The sequence below is a fragment of the Apteryx mantelli genome, chromosome 6, assembly GCF_036417845.1.
Source record: "Apteryx mantelli isolate bAptMan1 chromosome 6, bAptMan1.hap1, whole genome shotgun sequence".
In the NCBI taxonomy this organism is placed as follows: domain Eukaryota; kingdom Metazoa; phylum Chordata; class Aves; order Apterygiformes; family Apterygidae; genus Apteryx; species Apteryx mantelli.
The window spans coordinates 9,689,652-9,713,454 of record NC_089983.1 but is presented as its reverse complement, the minus strand read 5'-3'; the positions used below and the strand labels follow the sequence as shown (position 1 = coordinate 9,713,454).

At 42.9% G+C, this 23,803-nt stretch overlaps 2 protein-coding genes across 5 annotated transcripts in view; both read left to right on the top strand.

Moving 5' to 3' along the window:
- SPAG16 (sperm associated antigen 16) overlaps nucleotides 1–18,973 on the top strand; it is a 423,943-nt gene extending 404,970 nt beyond the window's left edge. For 3 of the 4 annotated variants that reach the window (XM_067298501.1, XM_067298500.1, XM_067298498.1), the window contains 2 exons: nucleotides 11,032–11,085; nucleotides 18,650–18,973. In XM_067298501.1, the coding sequence (XP_067154602.1) occupies nucleotides 11,032–11,085; nucleotides 18,650–18,843 (248 nt within the window). In that variant the 3' untranslated portion in view covers nucleotides 18,844–18,973. The remainder of the gene's footprint in view (nucleotides 1–11,031; nucleotides 11,086–18,649) is intronic. The other variant, XM_067298499.1, reaches the window with a different exon arrangement.
- Nucleotides 18,974–19,692: 719 nt separating this feature from the next.
- Nucleotides 19,693–23,803, top strand: part of VWC2L (von Willebrand factor C domain containing 2 like) — a 52,280-nt gene continuing 48,169 nt past the window's right edge. The window contains exons 1-2 of the mRNA XM_067298497.1: nucleotides 19,693–19,809; nucleotides 21,911–22,377. Coding sequence (XP_067154598.1) covers nucleotides 21,967–22,377 — 411 coding nt within the window. The 5' untranslated portion in view covers nucleotides 19,693–19,809; nucleotides 21,911–21,966. The remainder of the gene's footprint in view (nucleotides 19,810–21,910; nucleotides 22,378–23,803) is intronic.

Sequence of the window (23,803 nt, the reverse complement as noted above, 5' to 3'; positions counted from 1 at the left end):
AGACGTTTCCCAAAGTGCCTGCTTTGGGGGGGAAGGTGTGTGAGGCAGAGGATGTTTAGTGCTTCCTCAGAATCAGGGCTGGTAGCATAAAATTTTAAGCATTTAAGATCACTCTTCCGTCCTGAAAAATCTTTATTTCTAGCCTCCTACGTTTGAGCAATAAGAGAAGGACATGTTTGGGGATCCTGGGAACTGAATTCTGCTGCTCCACAGCTGACGTGATAAGGATCAGCCAGCCAGGACAGACTGCCCACCCCATCAGCAGGGATAGAGAGAGAGGGAAGAGTCAGTGCTCCAGGTAAACCTGGCTTTGAAACAAGGAAACTTCTGTCTTTCTACAGGGCAGATTAGAAAATGAGATACAACTAAGAGAAATAAATAATAGAAAGCTACTGGGGCCATGCTCTGTTTTCAGACCACTAAACCTTGGGGCACTGAGATACAGGTGAAGCTTTTCAGTGCTCGAGCATGTGTGGATTTGTAATGCGCTCTGAGCGGCAATGAGAGGATTACTCCTCTGTATGCAAGCTTTTAATCTCTGTCACATATAATGTGGAGTAGTCTTTTTCATTTAATAATTAATCCAAATATAGCACAAGTTGCTAATGAAAATAAGATTGAAATATAGTTGTGCAGAAGACAAATGGGAATAGGAATTGCATATACGCCTCTTGGAGGACTTGAAGTCTTGCTGCACCCCCATGCATCCTATTGAAACAGTGTATTTGATGAGAACTGACCCACTGTAGCACTAAGAGAATTTCAAAAGGAGGTTTTCTGACATGATTTAGTGTTCTGAGAGCCAGATTCAGATCCTAATCCTGAACTTGCTATTGATTTCCTCCGTTCATTCGGATCCAATGCTAATGCTTTTCACTGACTTAAGTATTTGAATTATGGATCTTCAGGTGATAAGAGAAAATGTGATTTTAATTTTAAGCAGAATCTCTCTTTAGCATCCAAAACACCAGAGTTCTCTATGTGTGGGGGGGGTTTTTCTTTTCCTGTTTTCTTTAATTTAGGGAGGATTCTACACTTCTGTCTCAAGCTTTAGACTTAATGATTCTAGGATTCCTGAAAATATCAGTGAATCACATACTGAGCTCCATAGGCCCAGAGACATCTGCAGAAGGTTTGTTGGTGTTGTGCACAGGGTGGGTTGACTACAGATGCTGTTTCTTCTTCCTGCCTCTCAGTTTCTAAATTCCATTAAAAGGCAACTGAAAAGCCTTCTTTAATATTGCTACTGCACAAAATCAATTCGCCACCACAGTACCATGACTGCAAATGAGGGGAAGAGTATCTGCCTAATAGTGAGTGCTGTGACTGGTGTCCGCAGGCCAGTGTTTCTCGGTACCCAACAACTTTGTGAATTTCATTAGAAAATTAAATCCTATTGCATTAAATAATTAAGTGGATTAACCGATCTCCTTCCCAGTTGTTCAGCACCTCCATGCAAATGCAAGCTAATAAAGCCCTGGATCTGTTATGTCCCTGTGATGTGCAACTGGTTCTTAGTTAATGCACTTTTGCCATAATTGCTTTTTAACAGAGTAGATTAGAAGATTATCTTTAATTTAAACTGTATTTATAACAACAAATAGAATCACATGAATTATATGTTAATCAGTAGATTCTAAGACTTAAATGATTTTCTAATGCTGGTTATTACAATCACTTGATGTTTTTAGGACCTCAGATTTAATCAGTAACTTGCTCATGATTTATTGTGGTGCAAAAACAAAACTGTAAAGAACAAAATATTTCACCAGTAGGGATACAGAAGCAGATAATAACAAATTATTTCCAGTCATTATTATCTATCTGCCAGAATCCTCGTCCTTGTTATCCAAGACATATTAGCTCAGGGGCTAATATCAGTAAATCCAGAAGGTCGAGTTTCTCTTAAGAATTCAGGAGGCTGGATCCCCTTCGGAAACAGCCATTCCTTCACTGAATGATTACTTGCTGCAAAGCTCCTAAGTCCGTATTTTGTTTTTTTTTGTTCAAGGGCAGGCCGGTGGTGTGTATGTGAGAGAAAGCACCCTGATAATTAGAATAGAGTGAAGGTAAAAAGAGGTGTTATGGCTTCTGCCTACAGAGATGTCTCCTTGATGTTGTGTTAAAACAAGAATGAACAGGTTGATGCAACTCCAGATAAGAGGTATCTTTTCCCTCTCTCCTGCTTTCTCAATTTATTGCTGACACATTTCAATATGTTAAGCTGTCTACCGTGTCTGCTCCTGTTCAAATTTCCAAACTTGCACTAAGTGCCATGGAGGACTATTCTCTCAACAGCCATCGCCAAAAGCATTAGGAACATTAAAGTCTTGATGGTGCCTATAAGCCGTGCTGAAGCAGAAAGGACTGTGTTGAAGAGAACCTCCTGACTGAGGAAATTTGAGATCAACGGTTTCAACTGATTTTATTTGTCTTCTGTGTTTTTGAAGAAAGTCTAGACAAGTTAGCTGAGTCTTGTAAAGATTTCTGCGTGAATCAGATAAATGAAACATTGCTGGCTAAACAGACATAACAGGGAGAGTTGAAAAACCTCAGTGAGAGGAGGAAGAAGCATGAATTGGTGTGGTTGAGGAATGGAAGCCATTGAGAGTAGTGTGGTCAGAAAGTTAAAGATGATAATCTCATTAGCAGTGCTTTGCTGGGGGAAGGCAGAATAAGAGAGTCATAGGTACCAGGGAGGACATCATGAGAAACCGAAATGAAGATGATTTGTTGGAGATGTCATGGAAGAAATGATGAAATTGGATATAGCCTGGATGATTCAATGGGAGGAACTGAAGCTGATGCTCAGGACCAGAAGTATGTTGAGGCTATAGATTCATTTATTGCTCATAAAGAATAACAGAGTCTGGAGAAGGCTTAGAAAGAGTAAGTTTAAGTTAGGAAGATGATGTCCAGGTTATGATAACATTGAGACAGACCAGAAGCCTGGCTTGAGTAGAGTTTTCGCAGTGAATTTTCACCAAGAATATTTCATCTGAGCTCTGCTTTAAACACACTTCTTGATTTTGCAAGCAGAAATAAGAGCAAAGAAACAAAACCTTTAAAAACAAGTATATTAGGCTAGATTTCGCTGTTAGCAGTATTGGCATCTGCTACTGCATTTATATCTGAAGTTAAAATCTTGGCCCCTAGCCTGTGAGCAGCAGAGTTTATGACCATTCTGGATACAGTTCAGAGCTATGCTAAGTGATTCCATTTGAAAGACATTTTTCAATTACAGAAAAACAATTTTGGGAAAAGGCTCCATTCAGATGTACTTGTTGAAATTCCATTTATGCATCCTGGCATGATTGCTTTGGTTTTGCTGCTAAAGCTCTTGTGAAACCAAAGTAATTCCATAGCAAGCATATTAGTACTGTATAAGGAAAATCAGAGATTAATCTGAACCAAACCTTTGGATATAAATATCAGGGACTCAGACACAGTTTGTATATGAACAGGGAGGCTGGTTTTTCCCTTTGTAGTTGCTACAATCAAAACCTCAACCCTGAGCATCCCAAGCTGTTGCGAAAATCGAGAGGCAGATTTGAACCCTGATTTAAAACAAATGTAGTGTAATGAACCTACGTGAATTTGCAGAACTAGCTTTAAGAAGGCAGATATGAAGATTCATTTACAGTGGGAAGAAAGGATAGACACAAAAAAAGTATCGTGTAATGGAAATTTCAGATTGGTTTAATTTAATCATAAAGATCATTAAAAGTTAATAACAGACATTAATTGCATTATGGAATCATCCATTCACCTGGAGAAGCTAGATGAAAGAGATCTGTATCTCTGGGAATGGAATCACAGCAGTACAGTGGCATATTTAAAACAAAAGCTCTCCCAGTGTGGGAGAACATAGCTCTCAGTTTTCTTATCCAGACAATAAATTCCTAGAATTCTGCCCTAAGATCACTGCTTCTTGTTTGCCAAGGGAGAATGTATAGAGGCCTTTTGTATAATTGAAGAAAAAAGACCAAGAATGGCAGTTTCTCTGGCTAGGCCTAGATAATAACTCTACCCTACCATATAGCCTAAGCTTTTTCTGGAATGGTACTGTACCTGGGTCTGTGGGCTGTTCCAAAATACATGGCACTGCAAGAATAAGACTTGAGCTCTCACAGTGAAAATTGCGCATTGTAATAGCTCCAGTTCCAGGTAAGACTATTTCAGTACAATATTAGCAAGCAGCTTCCCAAATTAAGAATAATATACAGTGCATTTATAAAGGCATTTAAAATTTGCATTGGATAATGGAATTTGTAAGTCATTATTCCATATGATCATAATGGAATTTATAAGTGATTTTTCCATATGATCATTTTCTGTCCTGTCAGAATAGTCATTTAGGTAATGTTCACAGACACAGAGAGGAATTCATGAGGTTACTGAAGCCCGCTTGTGTTAGCGCACATCGATTTGAAAACTCATCAAAAGAACATGTGGAACTTATAAAAAAAACTGCAAAGAAATGGTTCAAGTGGGAAATGTGTCACAAAAAGAATAGATGTTGTATGGGGCTTGGAAGAGCAGAAAGGAGACGTTTTAGCTTGATCCAAAGCTCACTGAGTGGAATGATGCATGGGAAACTGGAAGCCATGGCTTGCAATGGGACCGATCTAAGCATCGGTGGGAAATGAAGAATAGTTATGGAACAAAGAACCGAAGTGATGTGGAAGAAGAAGAAGGATGTAGACCTGAAAAAGATACATTGAGAACAACATGTGCAACAAGAACAAAAAATATAATGGAGAAGAGAGGAGCTATTGGAGCACATTTTCAAAGAAAGGCAGAACAGTGAGGTATTCAACAGGAGCTTTTTTAGGTCAGCTAGAAGGAGACAGGAAGGTTGCAGAAAATTATGTAGTTAGATATGAAAGATATTCACTGGGCCTTTCATTCAATTCTTCTAAGATCTTGCAAGCTAGAATTACCTCCTATCACTGAGGATTTGCCAGAATATACAAGGAGAAAAAGCAGTGAGAGGAAGATAATACAATTACTGAAGACAACTTCAATCTTCCCTCTTTCAGCAACCATGACAGTAGCTGTACCCCTCCAGCAAATGGATGGCTCTACTTGACAAGGTATCTTTGAAAATCTGGATTCAAATGAAAATAATTAAAACTACCTGTCCATATGCAGTCCTAGAAGAGGGATAGATTGGACTTAAAAAGCCTTACCTCCGATAATTTGGGGTGTAGCTGCCTCTGTGAGCACAGGAAAGAGCAGCTAACAGCCCTGAGCAATCAGTAGTGTTGCAAATGGGAGTTCAAGGAAAAGGAAGCACGTTTTCTATCTGTGCCTGATAAATGACTACTTCGGTCTAGTAGACATTTTCATTTTGGAAACTGTTATATGTCATGGACTTCAGCTTGAAAGAGCGTTCAGTTTGAAGGGTCTGAGCCAGACTCGCTCAAATTTGACCTATGCTGGCTTCTCAGGCAATGGACGAATAATCTGTAAAGAATTAGAAATATTTTTGGCTGCATATAAAAGCAGTAATGTACCAGTCAGTCCAGGACAACGAGTGAAAAATAATTCATATATTTCAGACACATAAAGCATAGGTGATGCCACAAAGCAGTCAAAAGTGTTAACCCCCCGTAAAACCTTGGCAGGGACACCTGTAAGGAGCTGCATTTGAAGTACCATAAATCTGCAAAATGTATACTGTACCCTACAAAGAGCTTTTTTTGTTTTTTTAACTATCGCTTAGCTGTAGTATTACACACCATTTTGTATATACCTGAAACTATAAGAAATACATTAACGAAGAACTTCTTTTCAACACTGTAGCTACGTTCCATTACCTAACCATAGATTTTTATTGGATTATATCCAGTGATTCAGTATTAGTGTCGTAAATGCCTTTATGACATATGACATTTGTTATGCTCGATAGCAGCGTTCATTAATGTAGGCCATAGCAGCCAGACTGGATTTTCTTAGAGTATTTAGCCGTTAACTGATGAACAGTGAGAGTAATTTGGCAGATGGTGGTAGTGGAGGAGCCCAAAGAAGTGACACTGTGTGTTCTCTCTTATGGCTCCATTGATGCCTTGTGTACACAGGTAGCCAGGAGACCTGCTGTTGACTTAAAGCAGCAAACATTTTTGTTCTTATTTATGATTTTTTTAATATAATGCCTGGAGGCTCCATTGGACAAGCTGTACAAGTTCCTGCCCCTCAGTCTGACCAGATAAGTTTGGCACTTTCTATTGCAGATAGGAAGCGGAGACACAGGAAAATTAAATGACCTGTCCTAAGTCGGGGGTAAATTTGTTATTGGAGCTGATCTCCAGACTTGTCCTTTCTCTGCCTCAGTCACAAATCTGTTGATTCTTTACTAATACTCTTGCAGCAAGTTCATGGATTTGTGCATATAAAAGTTATTTGGTTTCTGCAGCAAATGTTCTCTGGCAATTAAAGTGCTAAAGAGTTAGATTTTTCTCCTCCTCCTCTCTGTCCTTGAAGCACCAATGCAGACACTTAAAGCTCCACAGAAAGTACATACTGGAAGTATGTGCTCTGCATATCACATGCTTAGCTCTTGCAGATGGGGCTGTCTATAGCCATAGGCCGTGTGGATTTGGGGGAGCCATTCCACACTTCGTAATTAATTTGACTGTTAGTATAGCAGAGACTGCTCCATCTCAGGGCGCTGCCAACATCTGGGGGCTATAAAATCTTTTTTACATGCTTTTTAATATGCACACATACATATATAGTATATAAAATGGAATGCTCCAACTGGAGAGATCCAAAAAGACCTACGGCAGGATCGTATTAGCCTGGGAATGAGTTTGTTCAGCTGCACTGGGGTCAGTAGGAGAGCAGGAGCTGGAATACAGGTGTCCTACCGGTGAGGTGAGTGCCCCTTTGGACCATGCCTGCTCTGCTCTCATGTACTCGCGTTCTTCTTCTGTCTTCGTTTCATCTCAATACTGAATCAAAAAAGTTTTGCGTTACGGAAGACTTAACTGCCCCCTGAGCTCATCTGCTGCATTAGTATACCTATAGATAAAACAGTCCAGGAGTAGAGAGGTTTATTTTAAGCAGTTGAGTTTCACCTACGCCTGTCACTGAATAATAGTTACACCCACTGCAGCTCCCCTCTCAAAAAAAAAAAAAAAAAAAAGTCAAAGAGGAAAGTTTAGGGGAAAAAAAGCTTGGTATATAAGCTTGGTAAAACATAAAGGATTCATTTTATAAATATAACTCCATGGGTAAGTGAGCTAGCTAGCCTCTCTGATAGATTTATGCCAGCAGCATTTTCTAGCCTGGGACTCCAAGGGCATAAAAGTCAGGATTTCATAGTAGTATAAGGCTAATGATTAAAGTATGTGTGGTGGTAGTCACAGTAACAGCACTGAACAAGCAAGCACCCGCCTTTCTCTTAGGTATTCTGACAGGCTGATATTAAAGACCTGCAAGTGTCAGAAGACGCAGGAAATCAGCTGGCCTCTTTGACAGATTTTCCAGCGTAGTGTTTGTGCTGTCAAGGCAGTGAGTATGACAGACCTGAGAAATGACAGTAATAGGAATGTTTAGGGAAGGGAACGAGCCTAATAGAGACGTCGCTGTTGACAACAACATGCTTATATTAAAAGTAGACTCCCCGTTTAAGCTTTTACTGGGAAAAAGAATGTATTGAGCCCATTTTCTGCTTATGGTTTTTTGTTTTGTTTTCATATGCTTTCTGTGTCTCTCTGTTTTTACTATCATGTTAAAATACTATTTAGTTGTTATGTGGAAGAAAGATACTAGTCATTCTGTAGTACTCTGTTTCTCTTGAGTTATCACTACAGTGTAGGCAACGTCTGAAGGCTCCATTGTACTAGGCAGTGAGCAAGTGCAGGAGAAGATAGGATTAAAAATTGCATTTTTTTTGTCATCCTGAAAAGTTTACGGGAGAGAAACAGACAAAATAAACCCACAGAGGCGGTGGGAGAACTGAAGTCTGGGAAAATTAAGGATGGCATTGAACTCACCTATTTGGTCACCTAAAAACAAAGCTAGTCATCATGCTACCTCTGGAAGTGATGGAGAGCAGGGATCTGCAGAGCCCGTTTTGTTGCACTCCTCTCTTTCCAGTGCCCACGGAAAGCACGTAGACAACTACTTTAAATGAGGCATGGAAAAGTCCTACGGGGAACCTCAGGCTAAGCCAGAGGCTGTCATGGAGCACAAGTCGGTCTCAGTTTTGCTGACTGCCTTGGTGGTGCTTCATCTGGTGCTACATCAGCCTTCCTCTCAAGGGAGCATTGCTTAAATTGTCCTCTAAGCTTGAAATGGTAATGATAACAACAAACTAACTTTAAAGACAAAATAGAAGTGTTTCCTCATCATTTGGGAATCAACAGTGTTTATCCAAAGCTTTCATCTAGGCTCATAAGGACATTGAATTTCTATTCAAGGATCATGTTCAGTGCTAAAACATTTAGGCACAACATTGTGAGGTAAAGCAAAATAAATACTATTTTCCCTCAAGAGTCTTTTCTGCTGAAATAGTAGCTTCCATGACGTGTGTAGGAATTCTAGAAGTAAGCTGGAGCTTGGCTTCCAGGTCTGCAGAGCAATGGACAAAGCTTTTTGTCTGATTCCACCTTCATCTCAGGCTTTTATCATTGGCAGTGGTTATTAGTTGCGGCGTAAGAGCTGGCTCTTGGGGTCGAGATATTTGTTTAAAAAAGGAAGCGCTAATTACAATCCATTTCAATAAGCTTAGAAATATAGTGGAGACAAGTCCATTATCTCAGAGTTATTATGGCTGCAGGATGTTGACAATGGACATGGTCTCCTTCGTTACCAAGTGCCCTTCAGATTAGGGACTGCTGCCACAGCAGGAAGGGTACAACAGATTATTAAGATCTGGGTTTAGTAGTGGTCATAGGCGATATAGGTCTGACTCTCGGTGGTATTTAAGTGCCTGGAGATGCATGTAGGTGCCTAGTTATGTTTTCAGAAGCTCTGGTATACTCACAGCTCTGCCGTCACTTAGAGAACATCTTTTAAAAATTTCTTTGAGGTGCCTGTTTGCAAGTTTAGAGTGGGATTTAATCTCATCCGGCCTCCACTGTATAAAAAATAGATATCTATACTCCCTCGGTAGCCTGTGGAGAGAGACCATCACCTACAGTAGCTGTCTAAAATAGGCAGGGTGAAGAGGAAGGCTTTTTTCACTGGTAACTGCAGAAGGAGCCTACATGAACTAACTCTTTGTCTCAGTTTCCGCTCTGGGATGGCAAGCTTAGGTGAGATGAATCCTGCTCTGTGTGTCAAAAAACTATTCCACATCTGGTCATTTCTTTAGAGTTAATGGAAAGGATGATGCATATGCTGTCCCAGGGAAAAATAAATCAGTGTTCACATCCTGGTCTCATCTTCTGTAGCACAAGCATATCCATCTTATCATTTCAGAAAGGAAGGAGGATCAAAGAGGCTTTAACTGAATGACTGCAGGCATCTGAAAATAGAGAGTGGGGAAAAGCGAGAGAGAGTAGAATATTAAATAAAAAGGTTATCTTCTATTCTCTGAATGCTTTTCGAACAGGGTTTCTATTAGTCAGAGCTAAGATCCTGCATACCTGGAATTCTCTGAGGCTTTACATGTTGCTCATCACCACTAAATTCTTAAAAATGAGACCATATGGATGCTCAAAATCTTTACAGCTGTGGTCAGTATGAAGTTCGGTGGAAAGCACAGTTTGGCACCAAACTCCATATTCATGGACCTCACATATAGTGAAATCTAGAATAAATTTCAATTTGTGGTGACAGCGGTTTTGCTGTGGCTTAATTTTTCTAAGTTACCCTAACAGTAAGTTTTATTCTTTTTAATGACAGGTTTTATTTAACATAAGTGAGACTTTTTTTCCTCTCAGACTCTTGAAACATCAAGAAACACGCTAACATATTTTGGAGAAAATACTGCCTATAGTACAGTCCTGGATGTGATACTTCCAGTGTACAATTTTAACAGAAGGAAAAAAGCTTGTTCTTCAGAACGAGATTTTAGCGTGAACTTTAACTGTGCTCTGGAGCTTTTGCAATCACGTAAAAAGACCTTCAGAAAGTTTCTTTGTAAGTGGAGTTTCAGCTTGGGAACTTCTGCCGATAATTTTATGGTGATTTATTCCTTTTGAAGATCATCAGATTACACTGATCTTTCCTTTTTTCCTCCGTTGCTTTCCCCTCATGCAGCATTTTAAAAGGCGACGGTTTTGTCCTTCCTTTGCCCTGGGCAGCATGCGCGTAGCTGCACCGACGTTTTGCAGGTCCCCTTCGCCGTGTCCCTCGGACGAGGGCCGCGCAGGAGGTCCTCTCTGCCGTTCGCAGCCTTGGGGCAGCGAGGGACCTGTGAATTAGAGGTGTTGAGGTGCCCTTCACATGAGCCCTAGGGAGCTGGGGGTGACCCCCAGGGAATTACTTACCGACCGGGCTTTAAGGTAGTTAATTTAGGTGCAGACGTTCACCTCCGTTGACATACTGCTGCTTGTTCCCAAGGCACTTAAGCACTGATTTCTGATATGATCCATGTTTTTAATTCAGCGGCGCTTCCATAGTTCACATCTCCGAATGTATTTTGCTATGGCAATATATAAAGCAAACTCCACATTTTGGCATTCGTGACTTCCCAAAGAGCTCAGCGGGCCCGAGTTCCCACGCTCAGTAGCAGTCCAAGCATCTTTGCGGGGTAACTTTTATTCACAAGTCCTGCCAGAATAGCGGCTTTTGAGGAGAAAATGTGACTATTGGAATGGGATCTGTGTGTAGTAGGTAATGAGCCCTGTGCAGCTGGACTTTTCTAATGCTGCATCTGTATTTTCAGCAGAAAGATACCTGCTGTTGGATGGCAGCAAGTTTGTACTTCAAACATGCAAATGTAAATGAGTATAAATTCTCACCCATGCAGGTCACATCAGATTGGGAAAACCTAATCACAGAAAAAAGATCTTTTCTCTGCTGCCAGAATGCCATCTGCCTTGTTCCTCATCCTTTTTTTTTTTCTCAAGGTAGACTCACTTGGAGACATAGACATACCCGGCATGTGCCCTCATACAGATATTACAGGTAACACTGAAAGCTAGAAAAAATATAGAAAAAACATGCACAAAAATATTCTTCTTTGGTAGGAATTTCTATGAAAACCCTCCAGTTCTGGACAGAAGATAGAGATCCTTGTCCTTTTGTTCTTAAAATATTATTTTCCAATATATTCCTAATATATTCAAGCATGTATCACTTACCCATTCAAAAAGGTTTTGGCATCTTGAAAATTCAGCTCCAAAATTTTCTACTTTAATACTTTTTGTTTTGTTTTGAAACTATTTTGAAAATCTGAAAAGGCCAAATAAAATCTAATATAAACAAGCTCAAGTCCAGATGTAAAGTAGCTTTACACTAATGCTCAGGGTCTAGAAGCCTTATAAAAAGGCTTTACATTTTTTATATCAAGGATTTTCTTCTATCAGATAAATACTTTCTTTGCTATGAATAACTTTGGTGATTTTTTGATTGGAGAAGGATTTGGCAAGTTCTGAGGCATGTTAAAGCTCTAGAAATAACGTCCCTTCGCCTGGGTCACATTTTCCTTGGGGTAAGAACTAAGCAATATGCTCTTTTCTATTAGCCAGATATTACCCCAGATCCTTTCTGTTTTAAGGGAAATGCATATGGCAATATCCTGTCATATGCTTACTTTTCACCCAGGACAAATCTCTATACATGGATTCTTAAACATAATAACTCTGTTTTCTCTTAACATCCTGCCTGGATAATTGTAGTTTTTCTGTGTTTCCCTCCCACCTTTTTAAACTTCTGTTGAGCAATTTGTCTAAGGGACTTGTCTGCACTTACTTTCCTGTTATTGTTACCTTCTTTTAATAGTTGGGTCTAGGAAGCCTGCATTATGTGCGCCTACTCCGTCTATCAAGCTCCCTTTCTCTTTAAAAGGCTCTAACCTTTGGTATGCCGCTAAAAGTCAAATAACAGTGAATCTGCTCATTATAAGACCCTGTGCTATATAACTTATTATTGCAATAATGAATCTGTTTGTGATGCCTTGATCGTGCCATCATTTAAGCACATGACTACACTGAATTGAATGACTTCACATGCATAAGGTGAGTCACGAGTTTAAGTGCATACTGAGATGAGCTAATTTTCCCTAATATACTTTGCCAGATCTCTGTCTATTTAAATACTTCTGAGAAAAGGAAAAAAAAAAAAAAAAGCCATTACTTTACAGAATGACAAAAGGATTTCATTTTGGTACCAATATATTAAAAACCTTTATTAGCAGATTGTTGGACCTCTTCTCTCTTTCCCAGATTGCCTTTTGGTCTCCATTATGGAATATTTTGCAAATTGCTGCAAGTGAATTACAGCCTGCTCAAGATTATTTTTCTATGTCCTCTCCAAAAAAAGAAAAATCTAAATAAAGTCGTGAGGGAAAGGGATGGGTTGCCATTATTTCCAAGAGAAGAATATTTAGGAGGATTTATTCACATGCGAGAGTGTAGGACTTAAAATAATGTCAGAGAAGTGCATTCCTAAGCCAAACATGGTTTACATTTGGAAGACAAGAAATAATTGCTATATTTGTTGAAGGCTGTTTATAGAACAAAAAAAAATTCTACAACATCTATCGTATGGTGAAATCAGTTGCTTGGTAAATAACATTCTGCATGGTGTGACAGTAATGAAGAAGTTTATCTGCAGCCACTACAACCAGGGTTTGCAGCATCTGTTAAGCATTTTATTTACTCTTGTTTAGGCAAGCACACTAACGTTTGCTGGGGGAATCTCAGCCCGGGGTGTTTGCAGCTTATCTTGCCTGGGGGTGCATTGCCCCGACAGAGCTCGGCATACGCACCTCTGCATACCCGAACCGCCTTTGCCCAGGGCCCGGCGCCCGCCTGGTCCGAGTACTGCTGCGTGGCGCTGTGCGCAGCCGGGACTCCTGGCCCCCGGCTGCCCATAAAGCACTGCAAGCCATGGTGAGGCAGCGGGATCAGGGCTAATTAAGCTATTAATTGTGCGAGTGGAGCCTTGTCCTCCCTGATCTATTTGCTGTATTTATTTTTATTTTTTTTTAATCGGACTGCAAACTATTGAAGGAAGGGATTGGGTTTTCTCGCCATCTACACGTAGCCTAAGAGGGGTCCTGCTCCTCGGAGACCCTCTAGACGGAGCGATAGCAATGATAAGGTGAGTGGTTGCAGCTCCGTTAATGACAAACGATTTCTGTCCAGGGGGAATCGAAGCCAGAAGGAGCGTGCGTCTGATTTATAAATACTGTCTTGGACAGAGACTCCTTCCAAAAAAGGGAACAGGAGAGCAAATACGTTTGGCCCGATGTGTTACATCAGGCATCGGTAGCCCTCGGTGAGTAAGGTTTCAGAAAGACTACTCTTACAATATTTTGTATTGACTAACAATTATGTGCCAAAAATAAGCTAAATTATATTTTGCCTATTCTTTGGCATTTCTGAGTAATGACACTGGTTGAACCATTAATGTAAGTCCATAAAATCTAAGTAATTTTGTGATATTTTCCACTTCGGGGCATCTTTCCTTAGAAAAAAAACCCAACCCCCCAAACAGATGCTTCTCTACGCATAGGAGGAATCAATGAATGAAATCAATATTCCCTCCACAGGTAATAAATGCTGAGAAGCATTTCTGTCTATCTAAATTGATCCTAGAGAATTCTTTAAATTGGTTCTGATGTGTATAAAAATCATTTCCCTATTGATCAAAGCTTTTTTCTTTCTTTCTTTCTTTGATATGTTATTTCATCTCTGCCATTTGTAATGGTCTCTATGCAGTTACGATAACCAGAATTTCTTAAATTCATGCAAGATTATAATTTTAATGAAACAAGAAATAGCTGGGATTGTGCCTTTGAAGATGAATGCTTTGCTTACAGTTAGGCAGTGCCAGTATTTTTAAATTGGGAAGGTTACTCCATCTGAATTATTTATGGTACAGTCTGAAAAAAGCTGTTGTGCTTTTATTAGAGGCAACTGGCCAAATCCAGCACCCCGTCCTAGTCCGTTCCCTGCCTCTGGGGGTGAGAGCTGCTGCGAGAGAGGGGAGAATTTTCTGCCTTTCACTTTTCCTGCTCTGTTCTCTATGTGAGCAAAAGAGTTAATACTAACTGATGAGTCAGTACCAGTAAACTGGTCTACTACTGGTCTACTTTCCATGTGTTCCCAGTGCAAAGACGTCACCGTTTCCAGCTGTTGGAAGGCGTAAACCAATATAGGACTATCTCAGGTTGTCTTGGCAAGGCTTCACTGCAAATCCATTTCACGAAGAAGGTGGTCATCGTTGCCGCGATTTCTATTAGGAGCTTGTGGAATGTAAAGTGTCAGTTTTTGTCTCCTGACAAGTGCAGGTCTTGTTCCCTCTACCCTAGGTAATTTGGTTTTATCAACTCAGCAAATTAATCCTGTCTAGTTTTGTGTTCCGAAGAAATCTGTTCTGCAGAAACAGATTAAATTAAATTGCTTCAATATACCAGCACTTTGGAAATTTAGCCAAATCAGGAGATTGGTTCAAATCAGGAGATGCATTTCATATTGTATTTACAATCTTTTCTTTAGAGACGAGGAAGAATAAGTTGCTTTGCTTCTGTGTAACATAATTGAGCTTCGCTGAATGCAATAACTTTGATTTTAAGCTCACATGTTCAGCTCAATGTGGAGACTCCAGTAAAATTACTTCTTACTTGCGCTGGATTATTAAAAACAGATTTTGGCTTTTTATGCCTTATGTCTATGGCCTGTTTCCGTTCCATAATTTTAGGTACACTTGGAAGACTTACAGGGCCAGATCGCCATGCAGTATAAATCATTCTACTTGCCTCGTTCTCCAAAGCAGGGTTTCTCCCAGGTGAGGAGCTGTACATGTGATTTTAGGGTTCAGTTCTGGTCTCAAAAGAAAACACACAGAGATATGTTTTTAGTATCAGGACTAGTTTTTCTGAACGGGCATGGGTGATTTTCAGTGTTTTTATAATGCAGAAATATATTTCTGGTCCAAACAACAGGACTGCATTTATAATTAATAACACGTAAAGCCAAGGCCTTGGCCGATCTGGAAATGGTGGCCTGATGACGGAGTGTGGATGGGACTAGGAACAGGGCTCGTCCTTGTAGGACACTGCGATTGGAAACCCGCAGCAGTAGCTGTTTGAAATGCTGGAAAAAAAGGGAGCTGAAGCGCACTGATCCTCAGAGGAAATTCAGTAAAGCCGGAAAAGAAAAGTGACATGTCCCAAACTATGTGTCTTCTGCCGGCTTCTCTGGCTGCATCTCAGCTTCCAGGTTAGCTGGGTTCAAACTAGCCCCTGGTGCAAACTCCTGGTGGCATCCACACGACCGGCGTGTTAGTTTGGGGCTCAGCTCAGGATTTCTGTGGTTGCATCACCAGGGAGGGAAGCGCAGGCAATTTTGTGGGTTGACTGAAGCTTCAGGTTTGCATACGGAGAAAATAAGATCAGCTAAATACATTTTAGCGTATAAATATTTTCTCCAGGGTAATCCATCATCTTCTCTTTAGCAATTCCTTGCTCAGAAGTTGTTGGTACTGTTGATTGCTCTTGTTGCCGTTCTTGCTACCTTTTCTAACTCGCTGCATCCTTTCTGAAGCAGGGGGCCAGATGGTCACAGCTTATGTTATTCTAAGGACATAACAGGGGCACATCCGAAAAAATTAGTACCTGTGTTCTAGCAAGGGGCAACAGCAAATGAGCTGTAGTGAGTTCAAAGGGTGCTGCTGGAGGGTCTCTTGGTCGTGGAAATGGGCTTTGTCCTCACTCGGGTCTGCCAGTTGGAAGAAGAAGTAGGAGCTGCCACCTCGCCCGGAGCAGCAGGATCGGCGCATGAGACCTATGGGGTGGGAGACCTAGGGGGTTTCCCTCTTGCTTTCAGTCTTGGTGGGAAACTCCCTTTGCTTCAATGCAAATCAGGGTAACTGCTGTGGTCACTGAGTTTACACAGACCTACCCCACCTGACAATTTGGCCTAGGGCATATGAGGAGAAATAGATCTCCAAATTTTTGTCTTCCTCTAAGCGTTACATCTAAGTAGCTTTGTTAGTGCACAAGTAGTGTCCCTCGTAAAAACGGAATTTTGCCTGACAATTTTGCAATAGTTTTTGTTTGGTTCCCTAATTGGAGAACATTTTGAAACAGCAGTAAAACCCAATTTGTTCCCTCTTTCCAAAAAAGAAACGTCTCCTTTTGGAAGGAAGGAAAGAGTGAATTTGCCTGATAATGAGCCCGAAGATGGGTGTTGACATAAAGGCTAGCGGAAATGAGATGTTCTCAATTTGTGCATTACCCTCCTGTTCTCTCCTCCCCTCTTGCTCACACGTTTGCTTGTGCATCCTTCTGCTACGGAGCGAGTAAGTTGCTGGTTTCATAGTCAACAGTAGTAACACGTCACAACTTGGCTATCGCTGAATGCTTAGGAAGTGAATCCTTCGCCGTCAGTGCCTGCTTACACACCGCAGCCCTTTCCCCAGCAAGGACTAGTGATCAAGGCACATGCAGTTCACTATTGCACCTTCTAGCCCGTTGGTTTTTATTGTACCTATTTTACTAGCTTTTTTTCTCGTTTCCTGATACTGTCAGAATATCGCCATGTACTAAGTGGATGAGAATTTTGCTTCAAGCATAGGATTTACCTAGCAAAGAGTTGTAAAAATGCGCCATTGGTGTCTGCTGCTGCTCCACCACCAGCGTGGAGGGGTTAAGTAGACATTTGAGCTGCTGTTTCAGGTATCGGTTTGTCCTGCATTTGCTTTCTTCAAGTCAAACTGCAGATGGGCAAGTCTTTCTCCTTGCTGTCCCTCTGTCTTTTTACCATATGCGTTCGCTCCTGGTTTGAAGAAGCCAGAAGTGACATTGGCCCTGCTGTTGCGGCATCAGGACTCCAGGCAAAGTGGCATCTGCTTGGCTCCCGGAAAAGTCCTTGCCGCGACTGCCTGGAGAGCCTGGCTGCAAGCGAAATCCATAGGCAATGCTTCTGTCAGCAAAGCCTCGCTGGAAGAGACTTTATAATAAATATTCACATCTGCTGCTTTGGACACTCTAATCCATCCTGGAGATCTTTGCTGTGTCAGGCTTTGTTCTAGATGAAGAAGCCTGGTAGTTATAAAGGTTTGCAAATAGGGCATATTTATCATGGTTAGCTCTACTTCCTAGTTCCTGCTCTTGCACAAATATCCATGGCCGCTCTAGGCATAACTCACGCTTAAATATTCTCCAGGCATTTGTAAGATGTTTTAGCGTATGTGTTTCCTTTGATAAATGGGGGAAAATGGCGTTTGTTTACTTCCCATGCTGTCAAACAAAGCCATCGGATCTTGACGAGCAGAGCAGCGAACATCATTGTCGTGAATTAGTTGGAACGGAAGGACAATAAATTTCTTGGATAAACTATATATCATGCAGTCACTCGCGAGGCCTTAGGGCTTTCATGTTATTAAAATTGGGACTTATTCTTCCATACTAACTTCTGCTGGGATATATGTTCCTCCTGGCTGCTTGGTGAGTAACTTAGATGGCTAAAAGTGGCAAAATCTCTCCTGTTTTTCACAATCATTCCAAAAAAATGATGGTCTCAGTGCCAGATTGACTTTGTCAGGGTCAGGATTAATTATTCTTCTGCTGGGGATGTCTTTGCTTTCAGGGAAAAAATACTGATACATAAGAAGAGCTGTAATCATGTGGAGGGGATATTGAACTTGCTCCTAATAGAAAAAGGTGTTGGACCAAGCTCATGACTTGAAATACAATGATCTCTTTGTTGGGAGCACCACATCTGCTTGGAAATGAATGTATTGATTCTTTTTTTTTCTTTCTTTCTATTTTTTTTGTACGTGAAACTCATGATTATTGTAGTTAATTTCTAAAAGCAACAGCCTTTACCTGGTGGCTGGATAAATAACAGGCTCTTCAAACATACCACTTACCAGCTGTTACCTGTGCTTTTATTTAAGCAGAAAGGTAATAAACTTATAAATACATCCTGCCTCATTTAGAGAGATGAAAACAGTCAGTTTGGTTTGTAAATAAACACATGCAAACATGGAGTTCGTGAGAACCTTGCTTAGTTTTTTATCTTTCTGCTGTTAGATCCCATTCTCTCCTCGCATTTTAATTAGGGTTGGCTTTTTTGTGAGGATCTAAGGGAGCTAGGCACTGGGTTCAGTTCGCTGCCTGACCTCTCTCTTACAGTCTGTTGAAAAGCTGCATCTTATTTTCTTACGGTGCTATGGAAGAAAAGCAATATGAGTACCGTGGCCTGCTTCTCATACCTTTAGCTATCAGAAGAGCATCTCTATCTCTGGGGCTCAGTCTGCAGGTCAGAATCTGGCCCTAAATAATCGTATCCAAAGATAATTAGAATAGCTGTGCTCTTAATGAGGAGCATCGCCGGGTCTCCAGATTCACTTAATCACTGAAATCTAATCTCATTATTATTGATCTATCCAGCTTTCTGATCATTTATCTCAGAAAACAGCAGTATGCAAAACGCGGGTGTCCTTAAAGTGGCAGTCTTAAAACTTCCCCGCCTGGCTTTGCCTTTGCAAGCGTGGGTAACTTTGCTCTGAATTTCAGGTCGTGCTGTGGCTCTCGCCAGCGACGATGGAACTGTTAAGGTTGTGCAACTCAAATCGGGGCAGCTTTCCAGCCTGGCGGGCCACGAAGGGGAAGTGCACGGCGTTATCTCTGATCACAAGGCAGAACACCTGCTTTCGGGGGGCGCCGACGGTACTGTTCGTCTCTGGACCCGAGAACCAGCCTGCCGTTGAGCGTAACCTGAATCTCGAGGCTTTGCGGAACATGATTTGACAACACCACAGCGATGGCTAAGTTAAGTGCTTCCAGAGTTTGCAGCAGGCATAATTGCCTGGAAGGAATATAATTCTGCATTTTATCCAAATAAAATCCCCACTTTCGCTATCGACGGTGTTTTTCTGACCATCAAGAACCTCTCGTTCGGTTGTTTCTGGAGAAATAGCTTTACAATGACGCCTAATGCCAGACCAGACGAATTGCAAGGCGATTGATTTTGCGTGCAAACCGGCGAGCGGCACCAGAGCGCGGCTCCCCCCTTCCCAATCGCAGCCCGGGGAGCGGCGCGGCGCGGGGAGGGGGGGAAGATGTGAAGTTTTAGCGATGCAGCAGCGGGGGATTTTCCCTGCAGCAGACGCTCCGGCCGCCGCCGGGGCGAGGAGGAGGAGCGGCGCCGCGCCCGCGCAAGCACCGCGCTCCGCCGCTGGGCCGTGAGATCATTTTTTTTCCCCCCACACACACGCACTCCCCGCACGCAGGTTTCTTTGCCAAAAATACTACTACTACTATTACTGAGCAGCGGTGCGGCATGCCCGGCCCCCGGCGCGGCGGCGGCGGCGGCTGCGGCTGCAGCGGGGCTCCGCCGCCCGCCCGCCCCCGGGGGCCCGCCGCCTAGCCAGCCCTCCGCACCGCCAGCGCACGCACACCCACATATATATATATTTTTATTATTATATTTTTTTCCCCCCTGCCCCGCGGACGCCCCGGGCCGGCCGGCAGCCGGATGCGCGCAGGCGGCCGCGGGGTGCGAGCGCGATGCTGGCCGCGCCGCCGCGGGGCTGCCGCTTGCCCCCGGCGTGCCGCGGGAGGCGGAGGGGAAGGATCCGCCCGTGAGCCGGCGCTGCGAGGGCGGCGCGGAGGAGCTGCGCTCGCCGGCGGGCTGCTGACCTGACCCCTCTCGGCTTGCGCGGCGAGCCCCGGCGGTAAGTGTGAAGCGGGCGCCCGGGCCGGGGAAGGCGGCTGCAAACGCTGCGCTCGCCCGTGCTGAGGCGCGATGAGAAAGTTGAGCCGGGAACTAATGGGGCGCCGAGCGGCGGTTGTTTACTTGTGGGAAGCGGCGGTGCCGGAGGGCTGCACCCCGCCGGCTGGCGGGGCGGGCGCCGGGCAGCGGGCAGCGGGCAGCGGGCCCCGCGCCGGGCACTGGCTCGGGTGGCCGCGGCCTCACCGGGGAGCCCCGCGCAACTTTCTCGCCTTTTGAGAGCTTCCTCCTCAAACTTCAGCCGGTGCTCCCGGTCGTTTCACGTTGCCTGCAAACAGGAGCCGCTTCCCTGGTTTCTGCTTTTTTTCCTTAAATACCCAGCACTCTGCAATATTGCTGCCTACCTGTAGCGTTTAGGTGGGCAAGGCTCCTCGCTCTCTAGGTGCGGGAAGCAGCCTATCTGCGTGAATCACCCCCTTTCCAAACAGCGTGTTATGATAGGTACCGCTGATAGTAACGCAGTGCACAGTTCTTGCGATGGAAACATAGCTAGTCCTTCAGTTAAGAAGCTATCTTTTGAATTTGATAAAGCTTGTGTAGTATCCGGTGTCTCCCTCTGTTGTAGCTTTGAGAAAACTGCCTTGTCAACAGGATCCCTTAGCTGCTTCTGTGAGGTTAAAGCTTTCTCCTGCCGCGGCTGCTTTTTTCCTTCAAATAAAGAGAATTAATTGTTGAGCATCTGCAGCCCACCAAAAATCCGAATGCGTAAAAATACCTCCTTGGGAGGGGAGAGCGGAGGGGGAGTACGTGTTTGTCTGTGTAGGGTTAATGCATGTTTGTGTATTGTGTGTGTGTGCGTGTGTGTACGCACACTGTGAGAAAGCAGGAGGAGAAGAACGGCACACACATACAAACAATCCATTTTCACTCCGTGCCAGAAGCTGCCTGCATCATCCTCGATCAATACAACACTGATATTCCACCTCGTTTCAAAGTTTCCTGAACGTACTCGGGCTCCTAGAGCAGCCAGGCATTGCCCAGGTATCTTCAGCTAGCTCAGAAACCATTTTACTGCTGGGATCACGCAGCCTTCTCGACGGTGTGTAGGGGAGGACGGTGTGTTGGTGACAGTGATGTGGCACCCCATGCAGCCAGTAGCCTACCCAAGACTGACTATATGCCGAGCCTTTATTTTCGGCTAACCTGGGGGCAGCACAGGGCTTATCTGTCTTTCCCGATCGGTTGTCGTCTCGACCGCTTAAGCCGAGCTCTGCAAGGGTCGGGAAGGCATCCTGCATCGCTCCCAAAGTTTTAGGATGGCTCCAGCCTGATCGGGCAGGCTCGGGCCGGTGGCTGCAAGCATGACACGGGCATCCGAACGGACTCGTCTCTGAACTTGTGCCTGGGAATTACTGAAATGCTCAATAATGGAAACGGTAAATCGCATCCTTGCTTCTGGAGGGATTACAAAGCTCCCCGGCAGGCTGGGCTCACGGTGTTTGCCCGAGTAGTCCGTCTTCCTCTTCAGAAATGCTATGTCTAAAATTTTTTTGCTACTCCGACCAAGTCCAGCCCAGCCTTGTCTTTGGTCCTGGACACAGATCTAACTACACATTATGCTTGCCTCATTTTTCACCTCGGGTTTTCCACCTTGCTTTAATGAAGTGAGATATGTGCCATACCTAGCACAGAGGGGCAGTGGCTGCAGCAGGAGGTCAGGACCATGCTTAAACTTGGGTTCAAATCCCTCTGAACTGCCCCTTCGCCATGCCGTTTTGGGCAGCTAATTTAACTTTTTGTGCATCCGAAAACTCAACTGTACAAATGAGGAGAGTAAAAATTAGATGATTCTGTGAAGCACCCTTTGTATGGAGATATTTTGTGGGCATATGTATACAGCCATGTGTGTCTAATTTATGTATTTCCTATGCTTTGTTCTCTTTAGAAATAATTGAGGAGAAGAGGCTTATTTCGAATGAAACAGTGATTGTTATCTATACATTTTGAAAGCACTGATTTATTCTTAGGTGCTGGCTGAAATGGTCTTTATAAGGCAATATTCCTTTGTATTTTGAGTGTTCTCACTTAAAAATATTTCTTTTCAGACCACTGCACTGGTCTCCTTATGGAAGCAGCTGTTTATATGTGGCATTGAGACCCCATGGAGAAGTTGAGGAGGGGGATGGCTCTTCATATTCATGAAGCCTGGATACTGCTGTTTCTAATCCCTGGTTTGGTCACTCCAGCTGCCATCAACCATGAAGACTACCCTGCCGATGAGGGGGACCAGACCTCGAGTAATGACAATCTGATTTTTGATGACTATCGAGGGAAGGGCTGTGTGGATGACAGTGGCTTTGTGTACAAACTGGGAGAACGTTTTTTCCCGGGACATTCCAACTGTCCCTGTGTCTGTACTGAGGATGGACCTGTTTGCGATCAACCAGAATGCCCGAAAATCCACCCAAAGTGTACAAAAGTGGAACACAACGGATGCTGTCCGGAATGCAAAGAAGTGAAAAACTTTTGTGAATATCATGGGAAAAATTACAAAATCTTGGAGGAATTCAAGGTATGAAACCCCTTCTTCAGTATTTAATATTAGTGTGTGGTATGACGTGTGTTCCTGTGGGGGACTCCGTGTCTGCTTATCTCTGTTAACCGATGCTAAAACCAAAGAGCTTCTTAGCTGTGGTGCAGGCCACCTCACCCCTCATGTACACCCAGTGAAGCACGTCAGCCCTCTGATTCTGCTACTCTGGACAACCTCCCTGTTTGCCTATAGGGTGAATCAGGTTGAACTACCAACAGCATCTGTAAAAATGGCATTAAATCAATACTGAGTGCTTTTCAAGAACCCCTTTTCAAATTTGGATAACACAAATTGATGGCATGGTACTGAGAGTTGGTATTCACAACTATATAAGAACACAAATAAGTAGATAGCAACCTCTCTTTAATACTTCTAGTGCAACTCTGATGATAATCAAAGCTGTCTAGAATGGCAGGAGATGAATTTCCAGGCAGGTAACCGTTTCACGTTGTGAGAAGTATGTGGTTTGTTTGTAAAGGTTGAGTTCCCACTAGGAATGTTGTGATGAAAGTATTGAGAGATCCTTTTGGAATACATCTTAAAAATAAGACCAGATTTTCAAAAATCATTACCCTTAACACAACCTGTATCTCTTATTTTTATAAGCTAGATTATGTGTTTTCAATTCTGCCAAGGAAAACAGCATTTCACAATCAAGAACAGGGTCTATAAAAGCAATAGGTGTACACAAGTTTATTCACTCAGGTCATGTGGCTTCAAGATTCATACCTCCATAATTAAGGACAGCCTATAACTTTTCATGGCTGTATGCCTGATCTCATTATACACTTGCCAATTTATTTTCTCTTCTGACAATGAGAGTAATTCCCTATAGGTCTTTGCATTTCACAGGTTCTCCGTAACACAGATCACAATTTCCCTTTTCCCAGACAGTCTTCTCTGTCATTTTTCGGCGACGGTAATATTTAGTTCCTTTTTTTCTGTCATATATGGTTTATGCTGATTTTTTCTGTCCACCTGTAACTGGAATAACTCAGTATAGTCAAGACAGTCTAATGTCTTAAACACTAGGGAAAACAAATAGTAGAGGAGCAGCTCCTTGAGGGCCATCCTGACACAGCCATTCTCTGCTCTGCAGAGGAACGTGAAGGTGCTGACTTTGTGAACTACCTAAATACCAGTTTCTTGTTGCCCTAAGAAGACCCAGTCCAACTTCATCTCACAGACTTCATGCCTGAAGACCGAATGGTCCTGTGTCTGCCTGCTTGGAGGCTACGCATCCCACTTCTGTGTAAATTCAGGGGCATGGTCAGGTTCTTATGTGGAGGTTGTAAGGAGCCTTTTTAGGAGAGGTTTTAGGAATGCAGGGGGGGGAACAATAAGATGGATCTTTTCATTAAAATATCTCTGGCATATGAAAAAAAAACACAAAAGTACTAATCAC